This window comes from Paramormyrops kingsleyae, chromosome 22 (genome assembly GCF_048594095.1).
Source record: "Paramormyrops kingsleyae isolate MSU_618 chromosome 22, PKINGS_0.4, whole genome shotgun sequence".
NCBI lineage: Eukaryota > Metazoa > Chordata > Actinopteri > Osteoglossiformes > Mormyridae > Paramormyrops > Paramormyrops kingsleyae.
Window position 1 is genome coordinate 8,556,254 of NC_132818.1, and position 18,727 is coordinate 8,574,980.

Here is an 18,727-nt window from a genome sequence, read left to right on the forward strand (position 1 = left end):
TCGTGCGAACCACATTCCCATTCCCTCTCCGACTTCAATTTAGAGGGAGTCGGGTGGAGCTGGCGAGGTGTAGGGAGGTTGATAGGATATTCTTAGCGTTATAATAAGTATTTAATACTTTTTAGCATCGTTATCGTTATAAACTGGTTATCTCGTAAGATGACGACGACCACTACCTTCCAGGGAATGGATCCGAGTTCAAAAAATAGTTCCAGGTAAATAAAATAGTCACGGATATACCGACAAACAAAAGGAAAATGGATCCCAGTTAGCTGTCTAGTTGGCTGCTTAGCCCGGTTCTATTAACGTTTAGCTGAGTGACTAAGACTGGGCAGCTGGATTGGTGGCTGGTATTTTTAAAGTAAAATTTTCAGGAAACGGCCTGCTGATGTTAAATGATTTGTATTTATTTGGAAATACAGCCTTTCCGCACGCGTGGTCTGTGTCCAGATTTTTTTTTTTTTGCATTCCTGTGGTACTGTGGAATCTCAACTACAGTTATTTTTTTAATTTCCGTGAAAGGTGCAGTTAGTTGGTTGGCACCCAAGTTCATTCAACCGCCTGATAAACAGTTGACTCTAAAGAAATGGGTGTAATTTCGGTCTTTAAGTTCTTGTTTGTGTCTTTTGCTATATTTGATTTAAGTTTTCTGATTGCAGCTGGATTTCAGCTTTCGCTGGATATGTGCTTGGCTTTTATCTGGATCTGCCTGGCTTGCGTCTGTGCTGTCACTCAGGGCGGCTCTCCGGCTAATTAAGCGGAATGTCTCCTGGTTAAACTTTAGTTTCGGAGGACAGATAGCGGGTCGTCCGGGTCGGAGGAGCCGCCCGGGCACGCCGTGTCGCATGGGTGCCCCTGTGGACGGTCGGCCCGCTGTCCTCACCGTGGTACGGTAAAATGAAAATGAACCGCGGGATACGAACTGACACCGTCCGGAGGTCCAGGTCCATTGGTCAAATGAGACTGAAACAGTAGCGAAATGATGGGCGACGCTGCAGCATCCGTGCGCGACGGGGCATCCCCCGCTGCCGGTAAGCAGCGCGGTTCCCCACGCTGAGAAACCACCTTTTTCGGCCTCATCTGTCTCTGATGTCCAGCTAGACCACTAACTCGACAGCCTTTAATTCAAAGGTGTCTAGATTTTTGTGTTAATAAAACTGTTTGAAGCCGTCGGAGACCTAAACCATCAATATCTCCTGTCGGCTTTTCTCCTATTTTTTGCAGATAATGCAGTAAGAATTATATTAAGTTTCACCGTCTCACGCTCGCAGTATAGTATTTGCTGGTTCATTATTGGGTGGGGTCTTTAAAAATACGTTTTTTTTCTTTAATCCTCTAGTCTGTCAAAAAAAAGCCGGGTTTGTTTAGGAGGTTCGGTCTGGTTTAGACATTAACAGCGCAGCGGACGCTTCCCTGACAGTAAGGCTCTCTAATCCCCCGTCTCTCTTCTCTCCTCTCGGTTTCTTTTATTTCCTTCGGGCACTTGTGTTTTTTTTTCAGTCTCCAATCCGACCTAAACAGCTGTTCGATGTCAGCTGTTGGTCTCCAGCCTTTTTTTTTATTATTAAACCCTACATGGGCGGAGGGTGGGTGATAGGGAGTGGCGGCGGAAAGTTTAGGCACCATGCGATTGTCAGATGGAAATGTGACCAGATACTGTGTTTAAAGGAGAAGGCGTTTCCTCTCCATTAGTTTGCCTTGTCTTGGTCAGGTGACTCTTCACAATGTGCCGCATAGGCGCGCATGTTCGTATTGGAAATGAGACCTGGATGACAGCTGTCCATCATGACGTGACCTTTCATGGGGGGGGCTTTATATACGCCCATGTGTATAAATTACCAGCCTACTTGCTCTCCTCAGGGTGCTGTGCCCCCCCGGGGGAGCCTCAAACATATCCTTCGGCACGGATGAGGACAAGTCACCGGCCCGCAAGAACAGAATGGCCTCCAATATCTTCGCTGGACCTGACGACCCCCACGCCCATCGACGGAACAACCCACCAGGTAACAAACCACCATGTTCACCATGTTATGGCCATATTTACTAAATTCTAAAGAACTGGATCCGTTGGACGGGGAACCACCCCGTTCTCATTGTTGTCACTGCTTGTGAGCTGAATGTACTTGCTTCGGGTTAAAATTTAAATTGGTGTTATTATAATGTGGCAAGTGACTTACTGCCTGTTTCTCATGAAGTAATTTCTTTGTATGGTCTCTGTAGCCTTAGATTCATCTTACAGCAATGATGAAAGATCACTTGTGATTCAGTTTGTTACTGTTGTGACTGGTTGCTTTTTCGTAAATCTCTTTGAATCTGATGTACAAAAAGATAATTGGGGATTCAAAGCATGCGTGAGGGACAGTGTTCTGCAGAAGAGCCCCAACCTATTGGTTAGAGAGTAAAAAAAAAATAAAAAATTTAAACCAATTTCCAGCTTTAAAGGAGCCTCAGATTGGAAGGTGCCAGAAGAGCCGACAGACCTGTTGCGTGGATTGGCGTTTGCTCACTCGTACTGTATGAGACATGGACACGTGTAGGAGGCGTGGCAGACCAGGTTGCAGCTGCTGGGGTGATGTTTTGACCTCACCCAACCCCCAAAGCGTGCCATTGGCTTCCTCCGAGTTTAATTAAAAAACAGCATCCTGACAGGATGTTTTAGGTTTTGCATGGATTTTAATCAGTTGTTGTCCGTTGAATCACAGGAAGTTACCACATGTTTTATGACTGCAGACTTCACCCTCTGACATCACGGGTCATATTACTCTGCCAAACACTGGCCTTGATGTTTTTGTGATCTGTATTCATCGGTGCACATCAAACGATTGAGGCTTGTTCAGTAAGCGGGTGGGTATGAGGAAGTATGTGTCGTTGCTAGTTTTACCTTGAATTCTTAATAAATAGCAGGCTTGCGTTGCTTCGGTGGTGGGTACAGCACGGGTATCTTTGTGCTCCGGGCCTGCCGCAGCTTTTCAGGCGTCTGCTGGCACGTTTCGCACGAGAAGCAGCTCATCCGGGCCAGTAAAGCTTCAGCTCGGCACTCGCCGCGTGGGGTGGGGTTGACTAGACAAAGGAATGTCCACGCTGAAACCTATACTGAGTTGTCTGCACTTTTCTCCATTTTTTTTTTTCCATTACTGTACTAAACCGGAATGAGGAGTAATTCAAGCGGGGTTCCCCCCCCTCCCCGTCTCTTCCTGCCCTCATTACTATCAGGAATACACACTGGGGTTATGTGTAAGGCGATGACCTAATTGTTGGCTGTCTCATTATTGAGTCACATGCTCATAGAGCTAGCCTTTGTACAGTGATTAGGTGACACCATACCTGCTGAACTCGGGACAAGAATCCAAGACCAAAAACTAAAAATTAAATTGCATGAAGTCCTGACCAGGAAACCTGCTTGAAGGATTGATATATACAGATATTGGTTAAATTTAGTCGCTTAGCTAGTCTGCTTTCAGGGCACTTTCTATATTCGGTGTGAGGGTGCATGTAGTACCGTCCTGTTCGGGATGCCCTATGGTCCAGTGCACAAATGCGCAGCTAGATCTTAATGTGATAAGGACTATAAACTTGCAAATGCATAGCATTTTATTTCCACCCTGATTGTGCAGCAAGCTTTTAAAGAAAAAGTTTACAATCCTGTGTGTTGACGGCTTAGGTGAGATTCACAGCATGTGGAAGCTTCTGGTATAGTGCTGCTGCGGAAGGGCACCTGGCTGAGGTGGTGACGCGGCTCCCAGAGTCCCCTGTGACACGGCTCACACGCCTGGCTGCCAGATCAGAACCCGCTTTGATCCCAGAAGGAACTATTAAAAAGCTTTTCAGGCTGCTGAACTACTGAAGCAGACCAAGGTGTTTGTGTTGCGTTGGGAACGTCCAGCAGACCTGTTTGTGAAGTTCTGTGGCAAACTGAAACGACAAACCCAATGGCTGCTTTTGGATGGATAGCTATGCACTCTGCTGAGGTTCTTTGTGTAGAAGTTAGGCCGCATTCCCGGAGAGCAAATGTTGTTCTCCATCAATGGAGTTCTGGCTCACTGTCCAATGGGTGATGTCTGGATTAGATTCACGATTTGGCTGTGAGCCAGCACGCTTACAGGGGATGTGCTTGGACTACGATGGAAGGCTGGTATTCGTCAGCTGGCGTCAGTATGTAGGGGTGGGGTGGGGTTAGCGGCCTGCAATATGAGCAGGGATGGTTAGTGTACGATTGGTGCCATGTGGAGGCCTGCCTTTTTAAAGTGCATCAAAGTGAATCTGGCTGCTCAGCGGGTGTTTGTCAGTTCTGGCCACAACCAAATATTTCTCTGCAGGTGGAAAAGCCAGCGGTGTGCTGTGTGGGGAGTCGTCAGCCCCCCTGAGAAGGTGCCACCAGCAGACCGTCCAGAAGAACTCTGTTTCCGAAGCTCCAACTTTGGTAAGAGATGCTGCTCGAAGAGCGAACCTACTAGCGAGACGTCAGCAGTCTGTGAGGAATACATTTGAGTAGAAGCTGCAGCAATTTTAATCCACTAGGATTGTTGGGGCATGGTAATGCCGTCCATATCTATTCCCTACATCTGCTCTGATTGGCAGAAACCTTTTTGCTTGTCCAGTTGCAGGCATCTGTAAATATCCTATATCACTTTGTGGCTTTTTGGCTTCACACTGGCCGCGCAAACAGGGTAAATGCAGGAACTAAGCAGGCCGTCTGTTTGTTCTAAACCGTTACCAGATGCTTTAGAGATTTGAACACATTCCCTTTGAAAGCCTGACTGTTTGTTTTTCTAGGATGGAGAGAGAGAGGATACGGAGGCTGGTGAGTGCGCTGTATCGCCGGTGCTGCAGCAGAAGGAATTGGGGAAGCCGTCCTGTCTGCCGGGACGTAATGACAGGGCAGAGGGGTGCTGAACGGTGCTCTTAACATTCCCCAGTCTCTTTTCAGCCTCTAAACAGGAGTGCATGACTACTATTAAAGGAATGAGTTTGGTAAGATGCGAGTCACCCTTTGAAGCTTTCAACTTGAAAGCAATGGGCAGTTAGGGGTCATTAGTTGGTTCCTGTGCTGTATGCAGCAGGGATTGTGGCGTTTAATCGGACAACATTCCTCGTGGGTGTAGTGATAAGAGTTTAGCTCTGTTTCGCTGAGCAGATGTGACCTTGGGCGGCGGCACCACACGCCAGACCAGGTTAGCTCGTGCGGTTAAAAGCCGTCGTGCTGAGCGGTTCGTCTGCCACGTGTCCCCAGAATACGCAGAGGAAGGAGAGAGTGCAGAGGAGCCAAAGGACGAAGAAGCCCCCCAGCCCTGGCCCACCACAGTACCTGCGCCAGCCCCCACGAGCCGGAAAAACCCTCCAGGGGGGAAATCCAGTCTGATCCTGGGTTGAGGTGTCCGCCCCCCCCCCTCTCCCTTCCTCCACAAAGTATTTTTCATCCCCCACTTACGTGTGAGCCATGGAATTTAGTTTTTTATATATAAAAAGTCCCCTTTTTTTCTAAAGCATTGAGAGAAGCACTTTATCCCCCCTCCCATATCAGCCCATCTGGAAAAGGCATGAATTTCTGCTTGTCTTTCATTCTACCCCGGTGTAAATGGTTAAATGCCTGATGTGCAAATTTCTAAATAAAATAAAGATTGATATAAGGTCGTCGCTGTGCGTTCTGTTTTGTTATCCATCTGAGGTATTAAACCATGCCGTCGCGGACAGCCGCTCTCACCCCACAGCTGCTTGAAAGGAGTTACCAAAAATGGCAGAGGGCTATTTACAAAAACGCCTGATCTGGTGCAACTGTGAAGCATATTCCCACTGTTATTACGGCCTTTTATGGAAATTCCCCCAGCTGTGAATTAACCCTTAAGTGTACGTACCGATTTGTGTCCATCGCTTTTCTAGCGCTTATCCGAGGGCTGCCAGCTCTCACGCATCTGACGTGACACGCTTTCAGACTCACGCTTACGCAAGTAATCTTACGGCAAATCTGTATAATTCCATTGTAAACCTAAAATTAGCCACATCAAACACGTTGGGGCAGTTTGCAAACCCTACCGACTATTTACAAGGTAATAAAACTCTTTTATACATGTAAATGTGTGTGCAAAGTTGTGTCGAATTGAAAATCTCACGCCAGCCATGTAACCAAAACTAGCAAACTTGCGTTAATCCCGCACAGGACATGTAAACCGTTCTGGCGAGGGAAAACTCATACTGTTACTCAAAATTTATAAAACGCTCAAGGATTTCTACATAATCTCTTATTACTAAGAATTTTCCAAACGGTCTTTGGGGCGAATGCATATTTTAGATTTGGTATATCGGTATACTGAGATTTGCATACTGGCGCAGAGACTTCTAGGAAATCAATTATGCCGGCTGATTAAGGCTGGCATCTGGCTCCTGATGAGCAGGGAGACTTTTGGATGACGGGATGGCAGAAGTGCATTAAAGCCCCACATTTTGCGAGTCAATGTATTAGGGAGGTAATTAAGCGAACACAAGGAAACAAGTCCATCTTAGGTATAAAGAAAGCTGTCGGCCGCGGTATTTGGGATGTGAGAGTCGGCGGTATTTTTGGGAGATTGATTTCGTACTTCAGAGTTGTCTTGGAAGTGTATTACGTAGATGATTATACATTTCGTGATATGCATTTAGTTGACATACGAGTAATAACGCAATAAGATGAATGTGTTCATTATGTGTTCAATCGATCTACGTATTTCTGAGTCACTGTTTATTCACTTTGTATATTTTCTTTGTACGTTTTGCTCTTAGCAGACTATTGACATTGGCCTATACCAACACGGATTTAGTCTAATTAAGAATGTTAATTCAGTGTTTATATTACCGAGCACTCGTTGGTTATGCAAATTGTCTTCCTTACGGTAAGGCTGGCTTGTTGGTCTTTTTTTTTTTTGCTCCCCTCTAAACATACAGACATGCTGCACTGTTAAATGTTCTGCTATGTTACAAATTTAGTAACAGCGGCCGCAGCAGCCGAAAGATAAGCTAATCTAATTATTATAAAATCCTTTTTCTGATAGCTTTTTAAGTGTGTCTTCTAACCTTGTTAGTATACTTTCGCTTTTTTGTGTGTGATTTTCACGTCTATTTGTACGAGTGCGGTGGCGGTTAAGAGCCCGTGGTCAAAAAAAAAAAAAAAAAACTCCTCAAACATCAGCCATCCTAATATTTGAAATGAAAGCCGTAGTTCAGTCCTCTATTAATTACATTTAAGTAACCAGCTGGTGATTTGATTTTTCTGAGGACAGAATGTCCCACTCTTGACACTGGAGGGTACCTATAGCGACCGAAGTTGGGCTGCAAGGACGCGCAGATTCTATCACAGCTGAGGTTAGTCTTCAGACCTGCCCAGAATGACCATCCTTTCCAAACAGACCGCTTGCTGTTCCTGGGGCTGATGCTTCCCTGCATCGCTCTCTCACAGATCAACCCGGAGACCCAATCATGGCCACAGCAGTCAAACTCTTTGCTGTTTTGGTGTATTTCAGCTGTACCTTGAGGACTATGCCCTCTAATGGCGAGTAGCGGCTCTGCGAGCTTTAGCGATGAAGGATCCCAGTGACGTTTGGGAGCCCAGTTCCTCATTCTTACAGGAAAGGGCTCCCTCATTGCAGGCAGGGACGGATTATGGGTTGTGTGGGCCCCTGGGCAAAACGTCCGCGAGGGCCCCCCCACCACCACCACCACCATTCAAGGGCCCTTGGCAGCCAAACGCCCTCCCTCCATGTTTCCATCAGAGGCCCTATAGGGTCAGGGGCCCTTGTAGGCAGAGGATCAAAGAATGTAGGCCCTCTAAAATAGACAAACGAAAATACATTGTTGATAAGCGTTGCAAATTGTTTTGGGCTAGGGGCCCCACAGGCCCCCTGCACCCCAAGGGCCCCTGGGCAGCGGCCCCGCTGGCCCTGTCCGTAATCCGTCCCTGATTGCAGGTGTAATGCGTCTGTTTTGCTGAGGCTGCTGGTGAACTCCCATTTTCCATAAGAATAAATAAGGAATAATTAAGGACTTCCCATTTGAGCAAATGTTTTATTACAAAGTATAGTAGCTAAATATGCCTTTATGCAAATTGTGGGCTAAGTTTCAGTCCATTAGATTCATTCTCTGTGTCTCTAACAGGATCTGTAAGTTTAAACTGCCTTCCAGAGAATCGCGGACTGCATGGCATGGACTCTGTGATTCAGTGTTGGGTGAAATCTGGCTACCCGAACGTGAGAATCGTGGCGGTGGTGTGGAGGAGGCTGGGACCGTCCCCCCCCCTGCTTTCCTTCATCGGGGGCGTGCTGAAGCAGAGCCCCCGTTTCCAACTGGCCGAGCCTGGCTGGGATGAGAGCCGTGCCGTGGTATCCCTGCTGGTGAGGGCCACCCGTGTGGCCGATGAAGGGCTTTACCATTGTTTGGTGCTGACGGACCATGGGTACGCTGAGAAAACGGCACGCCTGCGAGTCACAGGTACTGCTCCGGTCGTCCAGAGAGTGGCAAAATGCCCATATCCCGTCAGGGGACCCATCAGAGAAGGAATATGTAATGCCACAGTTGTGCGGAGTTTCATTTTATGCATGGGGGGGCAGCAGCTGTAGCCAGTTTAAGCCCAGGGAAGAGGCTTTGCTACCTGTGAATTGCTCCAGTAATACACTATATTGTATAGATGGCTGAATATGGGCGAGTTACTGTAGATCAAAGCATCAAGATATGGCTGTTTAGGTGTGAAAGAAAAATCCATGATTATGCAAATCCAATGCAGATTCAATCAGTAATTAATAATGAGACTTATGATAACACTGTTGATTCAAACATGATGATTGTAATGATTGACTTTTGCCTTGAGACATTTAATATACTAAACATATAATGCAAGCTTGCTTAAGTAATAGGTTTTCGTTTAGGTAAGAGATACTAACATATTTTGGCATAAGAGCTTGTTTTGCAAAAGGTCAAGGTACAGACCTGATTCAAGATGTAAGGCTGCTGCAGTAAACATTTATAAGAAAAGTGTTTATGTTGGGAGTCAAGATTTGGGAAAAGAGAACTAAAGGAACGTAAGGGGGAGAGGGAGATGAATTTGGTTGAGCAGGGTGATGTAATCACAACAGCAATCATGAAAAGATCAACCCTGCCTTTACCTGATAATGGATCAAGTTCAACAGAAGTAACTGTCTACAGATATCCGACCCCTCTGTAAATTGTCGCATTTTTGGCTATAAAAGATGTATGAACTTGTTGTTTGGAGAGCAGATCGCGAGACGCATGAAAGACTGCTGAGTGTCTGTGCCCCCAAAGCTTACCACATAGGTCGGTACTGAAGCCTGGAGTAGCACTGTTTCTGGGGAGACCACCTAATCCATGGGGGGGGGGACACTATGAGCTACTTCACGGTTTACAAACTACTTGAGCTGAAAGGGTCCCATGCTTGGCTAAAGAGTTCAGTTGTTCTTGCGCTTTGACTGGTTTGTTTCCTTGATTGAAAGACTCATCCAGCTGTTTCATATTAACATTAGTGACACGTGCGTGATTATAGGAGACTGACCAATCAGCATGCAGCAAGAACTCAGCTTAAGCGAAATCCAGGTCGTTTTGATTGTTAGTTATTGTTAGTGTTATTGTAGCTTTTTACCTGGTAATTTTACTGTTACTCTCCGAGGGCCTTCCTGAGAAATGTATCTCCTCATACAGATGCTGCTTGGCTGCTTTTCTTTTCCCCAAATCATAATCTGTTATTTGAGTCTGCCACTCAACCCTTACCTTCAGCCATAATGCATGTCAAGACAGCATTTCTGTTTCAAAACGGCTATTGCCGGACAACGTACAGCCCCCAGTAACTTATTTACATCTATTTATTTTTTAACGCTGAGCAGCATTTGTTGTGGTGCCTACTGGCTTTGCACGTCGCAGTTTTTATAATGTGTGTTTGTATCTTTGCACTATTCGTGTTCCTTTGCTGCTGTATGCAGTCAGATGCCTTCCTGGGATCAAAAAAGTGTTTTATCAAAAGAACAGTGTCCTGGTTAAAAGGCAAAATCACTTTTTTAAAAAACAAAAAGAAGCATTCAGGATAAGCAAGAAGCTGCTGAATAAATTAGTAAGGAAATTGGCTGTCCTGTTCTAAAATGTTTGAGGTCTCTCTCTGTTTCTTCTTGTTCCATATACTCTCCTTCCAGCCAGGTACACTGGGCTAATCATGTCCTCCGTCCCAGAGAGTAACATTCAAGACAAGACGGCAGTGGACATGTTCTGCAGTGCCCAGGGCGGTTATCCAATGGGCGCCATTCGGTGGTTCGACCAGTATGGCACAGATTGGTCCCGCAGCGCTGAGACTGTGGCGAGGGGAACCGCAGATGGGCGCTTCAACATTGTCAGCAAGCTTGCCGTGAGGAGAGCGTCCTCCGCCTCCCCCAGGTACCGGTGCTGTCTGCTCAACGGAGCTGGGGACAAGGAGGCCGAGGCTGGACTTCGTCTGAGCTTTGCTCTTCCAGGTACATCTGGGCCTTATTTTTATGCGGAATGCCCTTCTGGCCTGTGAGCTACTTCTGTGCATTAGCTTAAAGGAATAGAGTGACAAAAATAATACACAATGATTACCATTTAGGAGGAACTTGTATAAATGAATAGTCGTACTGTTGCCTCCCAGCTCCAGGGCTGAGGGCTGAAATCTTGCCCCAGCTCTTCATGATTAGTTTGTCACAAAGGCTCCTTCCTCCTAAGTGCTCCAGTTTCCCCCACAGCCTAAAGACCTCTAGTTGGTACATTGGCATCTCTGAATTGCCCATATTGTATGATTAAGTGTGTGTGTGTGTGTGTGTGTGTGCGTGCGCTCTGGGAAGCATGTCCCATCCAGGGTGTCACCCAGCCTTGTGCCCTATGCTGCCTTAGATGGACACCAAGCTTACCCAATGACCCTGACCTGGATGGATGGAAAGGTTGTGGTTGAAGGTTTGAGGACTTGTAGTGCTTGTATAATTACCCCAAGTCAAACAAACTGCTGTATACATTGAATAATACAAAAAGTTATGTTTGTTAGTTTGAGGGGGCGGCATGGGGATGCAGTGGTTAGCATGGGGATGCAGTGGTTAGCACTGTCTCCTCACACCTCTGGGACGAGGGTTTCAGTCTCCGCTAGGGTTCCATGTGTGTGGCGTTTGCATGTTCTCCCCATGTCGTCATGGGATTTCATCTGGGTTCTCCAGATTCACCCCCACGGGCTAATTAGAGTTGGCAAATTGCCCGTGGGTGTGCATGAGTGAATGATGTGTGTGTGCCCTGTGATGGGTTGGCGCCCCGTCCTGGGTTGTTCCCTGCCCTGTGATGGGTTGGCGCCCCGTCCTGGGTTGTTCCCTGCCCTGTGATGGGTTGGCGCCCCGTCCTGGGTTGTTCCCTGCCCTGTGATGGGTTGGCGCCCCGTCCTGGGTTGTTCCCTGCCCTGTGATGGGTTGGCGCCCCGTCCTGGGTTGTTCCCTGCCCTGTGATGGGTTGGCGCCCCGTCCTGGGTTGTTCCCTGCCTCGCGCCTCTAACCACTGGGATCGGCTCCGGACCACTCGCAACCCTGAACAGGATATGCGGTTTCAGAAAATGGATGCATGATTAATTTGAGTCTTCCAGTAACCTTCTATAAATAACCGGTTGAAGCGAATTTTGACATGTTTGCAGGTCAAGAAAAGGTGGCGGCAGCAGGAAGGAGCCACAAAGCCGTCACAGCGAGCGTCATCGTTCTGGGGTCACTGGTCTGTGGCTCTCTGGTCCTCGTTCTCCTTCAGAGGTGTGAGGGCTGCACTGCAGGTGAGCCGCCTGAGATCAGCGTGGGGAGACAGAACCCAGCTCTTCAGTTTTGCATCCTGTCCTCATCCATCATCATCACCTCGAAACAACACCTCACTTCAACTTCAACTCTTACCTATCGTTTTCTATTCAATGTGGGGTTGTGGGGATTCCTACCGTAGCATGGCATAGATGACCTTGATGTGACCCTGATCCCACCATCTATTGTCCTTAGCTCAGCGGCACTTTGATGAAGAACCTGTCAGGGTGACGGATGGTAAGTTTCAGGCATTTAGTGTCCTTAATGCACACACTTGTTCTTTATACTGCAAGCAAGACTGAAGCGACTGTGATCACAGAAATCAGCTAGGGATTCTACAGGATGTAACGTTTATTTTTTGAACAGGTTTGGGGAATATAGAAGAAAATCATACAGAGCCTTAAAAATGCATCATCGATTCCCAGTGGATGATCACTGCTAAAGTTGGCATATTTCAGTCTCCCAAGTAAATTCTGCTCTGCCCTGCAGGGGATTATGTCGATAAGCACAAATGTTTGTCTTTTCAATCTCGAGAGGGAATTTCCTTATTCAGGCATCGGGTGTGAGACTACAGGATTCTTTTCCATTTCCTGTCTGCCTTCATTTTTAGGGCTGTTTGAAGTGTTGGGTTAAAATTTTGGATTAAAATCTAACGTTGGCTGTCATCCATCAGTCCATCTTCCGAGTGCTTATCCGGGACCATATCCTAGGGCCCTAATATTCAAATCACGGTCCTTCGAGGTCCGAACACTGGTGGTTTTCCAGCCTTCCTTTACCCGTGAGCCAGGTGTGAAGCCTCCGGCCAATCAGAATCAGTAATTATTAAACTAACTGGGAGAACTGAAAACAAGGCCTGGATTTGGAAGCGAGGTTCAGATTTGAAGAGGGTATGAGGCTGTGAGGGCATACCCTGGATGGGATGCTGGTCCATTTTATGGAACATGTCATATTCACACTCACTGCGCAATTTAGACACACCAGTTAGTGTCACTGCATGTCTTTGCACCTTGGGGTACTGGAGAAACTGGGGGGAAAGACTGCAAGCTCCACATACAGCGCAAAAGAGGGATAATGGTGTGAGACGTCCACAGAGCCAGATGGTGCACAGGGTGGATGCCATCTAAACTGGAGTGCTGGTTCTGTCCCATGGAAGTGTGACATCGTTGACGCCGCTCACAAACTGTGACATCATGGGTGCGACCCACGACTAACACGGAGCTCGGTGCACAGTGCTGCTCAGAGCACTGGATCGCTAACGGACTACGACCACAGTTTCCATCTCGCTAGAACAGGGTGAACTGTGTCCTCTGTAATGCTGGTATGCGGGGGGGGGGGCTGCTATTTTACTTTGGACCCACGGAGGTTTTTTTCTACCAAGTTCTTGGTTCCTCTCCTCCCCTGTCATCTGACTTTCTTTAACTTCCTCGTCCCTTGTCGCTGATTCGTGCACAATTTCGTATAAGCGGTGCCGTAATGGATTGCTGCGCTCTAGTGAAGTGCTTTGGGTCCGCTTGTGAAAGGCACTATATAAAATAAACAGAATCAAATTGAAAAAGTGGTAAGTTTCTGCCTGTTAGAGGGATGTAACTCTTACCAAATTAACACAAGGTTTTCACGCGTTAAATGCAATGTGAGAAAACTGAACATGCGAACATAACTTGTGCAAATATACACTCACCTAAAGGATTATTAGGAACACCATACTAATACGGTGTTTGACCCCCTTTCGCCTTCAGAACTGCCTTAATTCTATGTGGCATTGATTCAACAAGGTGCTGAAAGCATTCTTTAGAAATGTTGGCCCATATTGATAGGATAGCATCTTGCAGTTGATGGAGATTTGTGGGATGCACATCCAGGGCACGAAGCTCCCGTTCCACCACATCCCAAAGATGCTCTATTGGGTTGAGATCTGGTGACTGTGGGGGCCATTTTAGTACAGTGAACTCATTGTCATGTTCAAGAAACCAATTTGAAAGGATTCGAGCTTTGTGACATGGTACATTATCCTGCTGGAAGTAGCCATCAGAGGATGGGTACATGGTGGTCATAAAGGGATGGACATGGTCAGAAACAATGCTCAGGTAGGCCGTGGCATTTAAACGATGCCCAATTGGCACTAAGGGGCCAAAAGTGTGCCAAGAAAACATCCCCCACACCATTACACCACCACCACCAGCCTGCACAGTGGTAACAAGGCATGATGGATCCATGTTCTCATTCTGTTTACGCCAAATTCTGACTCTACCATTTGAATGTCTCAACAGAAATCGAGACTCATCAGACCAGGCAACATTTTTCCAGTCTTCAACTGTCCAATTTTGGTGAGCTCGTGCAAATTGTAGCCTCTTTTTCCTATTTGTAGTAGAGATGAGTGGTACCCGGTGGGGTCTTCTGCTGTTGTAGCCCATCCGCCTCAAGGTTGTGCGTCCTGTGGCTTCACAAATGCTTTGCTGCATACCTCGGTTGTAACGAGTGGTTATTTCAGTCAAAGTTGCTCTTCTATCAGCTTGAATCAGTCGGCCCATTCTCCTCTGACCTCTAGCATCAACAAGGCATTTTCGCCCACAGGACTGCCGCATACTGGATGTTTTTCCCTTTGCACACCATTCTTTGTAAACCCTAGAAATGGTTGTACGTGAAAATCCCAGTAACTGAGCAGATTGTGAAATACTCAGACCGGCCCGTCTGGCACCAACAACCATGCCACGCTCAAAATTGTTTAAATCACCTTTCTTTCCCATTCTGACATTCAGTTTGGAGTTCAGGAGATTGTCTTGACCAGGACCACACCCCTAAATGCATTGAAGCAACTGCCATGTGATTGATTGATTAGATAATTGCATTAATGAGAAATTGAACAGGTGTTCCTAATAATCCTTTAGGTGAGTGTATATAGTTAATAAATATATATATATATATATATATATATATATATATATATATAATATGTATTTTTACATATATATATATATTTAATATGTATTTTTACATATGTTTTAAATATTTATTTTTGCCTTTATGATTTTAATGTGTTGGCGGAGCTGTGTAAGTTATTTTAGTTAAATCATGAATAAAAAGTTTTGGATGATAGTCTTGTAAAGTAAAAGTAAGCAGCGGCTCTGTTACGCTCTGGGGGAAGAAAAACAAAAAAAAAACGACTTCGACCCAAACGCTCCCAGGCTGATCTGAGACAGGAGGTGACTGTCAGTCTCCGCTGAATGGCAGCACTAGTGTCTGTATCTTTCGCTGTTCTGTTTGCTCCAAGGTACTCCGTGGGTAGTACAATCGTCTGAAAACGCCATTACCGGGCACTGGGAGAGCATCTGCTCGGAACTAAAGCGCTTTTCTTTAACCGAAGGAAGAGTATGTACTAGTATTGATTTTTCTTGTTCTATATTCTTTATCATCTACTTCAGTGGTTTGAGATCTTATTATAAATGAAACATCATAAAGGGTATTTACGCTCGTAAATTCGTGTTTTCTATACAAGGTGTTTTACTAGCAAAATATAAGGTTTTGTTTTACTAGCAAAATATTTTAATGTTGTTTCTGTCTTTTTCTGTTTCCTGGAAATGTTCATGCCGCAAACCTAAATAACTCGCTAGGCTGGCCGCAGGGCGTCAGTCGCCGGCCGAACAGCGTTACCTGCCTACTGCTGTTTGCCTTCCCACCTAACGCGATGGTCGCCTCTCGGGAGTCTCTCATTTTACTCGTATTTTCTTCCCTAACTCTGTCTAGTAAAGGTGAGTATGAATATATCGCTATGTTGTCTTTTTGTTTCATTAATTCATTTATCATCATTAAAAAAATGTGTTATAATGTGTTTAAATCGACTTTAAGAATCCTTTTTAAATTTTAAAATATAATATTTTAAAGTTATAAGTTGAACTTTTGTAAACTAGTGCAAATTTTATGCTGCGCGGCGCAGCTTTAAGAGAAACATCTAGCATTGTTTAAAATGGATGAAGTGTACTGAGGTATTTCTAAATCATCCATCTATCTTCTGTCCCGCTTTTCCATGCATTATGTAGGCTGATGTCTATTCATCTGTGTGATTGATTGTATATATTCGTTAGCTGAATGATAATTCCGGAGTTTTATTTGTATCCACAGCGCAAAGGAAGTTTTTGTACCTGAGGCCTGGAGATGGGTTTTCCATCAATTGCTCGGACAGTGATCGGGACATTCAATCAGTAAATCTGTATAGAGAGGACGACCTTTTGTTCTCCTACGATGGGTCTTCTGATCCTATGCGTGAAACGCGGGAAGCCAGCAGAGTGAGAATCTCGGGGACCCTGCAGAGCCTCCGCTTCACGCTGACCGAAATAAACGACTTCCACTCTGGAATTTACTACTGCAAATACACATCCGCGAGCGGCGCTTCAAACGGCAATGCCACGCTAGTTGCGGTCAGCGGTAAGTTTATTCTGATGCCGACCTTTCACAAAAATACGAAGAAAGACATATGTAATGCCAGATTACAGCTACTGTAGCCTGCAGTGCCATACCAATAGTATTAATCGCCAGCAAATTTTCTTTTGGGAACATTTTTACTATCCTGGTCCCTACGTTGACCAGTCATGCGCCTAATCCTATATTACGGTAATAGAATTCGGCAAAGCTCGTGAATGCAGCTACAAGTCTTCTGGTTTTATTATTATGTGAATGTTGTGTATTTAAATACTTAAGATTAATGCGAAAAATATGACAAACCACTGTAGACACTGCATATATACACATGCAACACAGAGGTAGAGTCTGAGAATAAAGCGACGAAGTGTCAGATTACAGGAGCGTAATGTTACTGCATTTAATGTGCCGAACAGGTGAAAATTGCAGCCCAGCCCATTCAAGTGTTTCAGCTGCTGGTAGGTGTCAGACTGGTTCTGCAGTCCTTTATTGTAGTTATTTGATGTAACTGCTCCGAAACAAAATATTTACATGAGTCGGAAAGTGTTGCTACTGACATGCATAAAACCATGATTGACATACGTTTGTTTTCCCGCTTATTCTGAAACTCAGGTGACCAAGGAATTTTCCTCATCCTTACCACTGTGTTCTCAGTGCTGTCGGTCTTCATATATATAGTCCTACTCATCATCTGGCTCATTCCTAAGGTGATTATTACTGGTTGAAGAGAGGTCAGGTATGGTGCCTACTTTCCTGTGCGTTTTAAATTCTGTGATGTCTTCGTTGATTTATTTGGCAGGTAAAGAAGTTCCGCGAGAGAAAGGCGCCGGGCAGATGTTCCGACAGCGTTTATGAAGTGATGCAGATGCACGTGAGACGTGCTGAAGCTTCGAAACGCTAGTAGGCAAAACTGTAGGTGGCAGATTATACAGCTGCAATATGCAGCAGCAATAATGCTGACAACAGAAAGTTTAAAGCTAAGTACTAGTTAGGAACATCTGATGCATTACCTGTTATATTACCGTATTACAGAACAATCATTCTGGGACAAGCCATATCTTGTTTTTCATCCCATTTTCTACATTAATATGTACATTTTAATAGAAATAATATTTAAAATAATAAAAACGTAAAAGATTATTGAAGGGTTGAGTACTTCCTTGTTTTAACATATGTATGACATTTTCAATTTGTGTGTACTTCATGCCCAAAAGGTCTCATAGGTCCCAGAATACCTGTGTGAGAAATACTGCAATAGAAAGTGGAAAAAGAATATTCTGTCCACTTTCTAATCGCTTGTCCTAGTCAAGGTTGCAGGGATCCTAGAGCCTGTTCCCCTGGTAGCAGAAGCCCAGAGGTGGACATTTCCAGTCCAGAATGTAGAAATCCAGACCAAGATTTTGTTTCAACCATCCAGTTGAAGAGTCTCAGTCACAGAGTACTCAGCTAGTTGGTCTGGATTTTTACTTTCTCGACTTGAAATTTCCACCTCAGCAGGGGGCAGACGATGGACGAGGTGCCAGGTTACCGCAGAGCATGTACAGTCATACTGTGAGCGATTAAGAGATGCATGTGTTTGGAATGCAGCCAGAAACCCACACAATATTTGGAGAACCGGAAAACTCCACACACACACACTCTGTCGTGTAATCATATCTTTTTCCGGACTACCCAAACATAACCATAAGTAACCAAACAAAATACAAGACTTTTTGCATTTTTAGTTTTTTCATTGCAGTCACAGATTTTTGTAAAATAGAGTTTTCCCATGTAGGGACCCCAAAAGGTTAAAAAAAAACAGGTATTCACATTGTGGGGACATTTGGTCCCCACAAGGTAAGGTATACCTGGACCACACATGCAGTCACAATGCTGACAAATATGAAAAATGCTGGCCATAATTACATCTAGGAGTGTAAAGGGTGAAATCACCATCTAATGCAGTGTTTCCGAATCCGGTCCCTGCGACCCACAGACAGTCCACGTTTTTGCTCCCTCCCAGCTCCTGAAAAACATGGACTGTATGAAGGTCCCCCAGAACCGTACTGGGAAACACTGGTCTAACATCATAGTACTGTTTTTATTTCTACTGAAATAGGTGACGGCATGGTGACTTATATGAGTACATGCTTGCTCTGAGGTCAGAAGTGGTGTATAATGGTGGGTGGGGCTTTCCTCTGTGGTGAAAGTATGGGTGAGAATTGAAGCGGTCTTGACTCAACAGCAGGCATGGGAGAGATCTGACCTTGAATCCGGCAGCAAATACCCTGTAACGTTCTGAGGAGTGACTTCTTAATACTGCTCTTAGTGCTTCTCTTAATGCCTCTTAAATTGTATCTCTCCATACATGAATGTGGCACCATAGTCTGCTCTCATCATTTCTTTTGCTGGATAACACTGCTATACATGATTTCTGATGTTTTGCAAAAAGCATGTTTTTGTACTTGTTTTTGAAATCGGAACATCAAAATTAGTATCCATTCTATATTTGATGAAATTACCCGTTGCATAAAACTTTT

At 45.2% G+C, this 18,727-nt stretch overlaps 2 protein-coding genes across 6 annotated transcripts; both read left to right on the plus strand.

The window, feature by feature from the left end:
* The first annotated feature begins 18 nt into the window (after window positions 1–18).
* LOC111834197 (jupiter microtubule associated homolog 1-like) lies at window positions 19–5,631 on the plus strand. Its single transcript, XM_023793237.2, has 5 exons — window positions 19–215; window positions 1,861–2,003; window positions 4,317–4,420; window positions 4,774–4,801; window positions 5,231–5,631. The coding sequence occupies exons 1-5, from the start codon at window positions 160–162 to the stop codon at window positions 5,368–5,370; spliced, it is 471 nt and encodes a 156-aa protein (XP_023649005.2). The 5' UTR covers window positions 19–159; the 3' UTR covers window positions 5,371–5,631.
* Window positions 5,632–5,732: 101 nt separating this feature from the next.
* Window positions 5,733–17,348, plus strand: LOC111834166 (uncharacterized). 5 transcript variants are annotated; one of them, XM_023793159.2, is made up of 12 exons: window positions 5,733–6,044; window positions 7,251–7,332; window positions 7,427–7,519; window positions 8,122–8,454; window positions 10,161–10,475; window positions 11,648–11,776; window positions 11,991–12,032; window positions 15,404–15,541; window positions 15,912–16,214; window positions 16,625–16,666; window positions 16,821–16,915; window positions 17,008–17,348. In XM_023793159.2, exons 3-12 carry the CDS (start codon window positions 7,447–7,449, stop codon window positions 17,107–17,109), a joined length of 1,572 nt encoding a protein of 523 aa, XP_023648927.1. In that variant the 5' UTR covers window positions 5,733–6,044; window positions 7,251–7,332; window positions 7,427–7,446; the 3' UTR covers window positions 17,110–17,348. The 5 variants fall into 5 exon arrangements, with proteins under 5 accessions (XP_023648927.1, XP_023648958.1, XP_023648919.1 ...); XM_023793151.2 differs by lacking the exon at window positions 5,733–6,044 and adding an exon at window positions 6,064–6,498; XM_023793168.2 differs by lacking the exon at window positions 5,733–6,044 and adding an exon at window positions 6,517–6,863.
* Window positions 17,349–18,727: the final 1,379 nt, after the last annotated feature.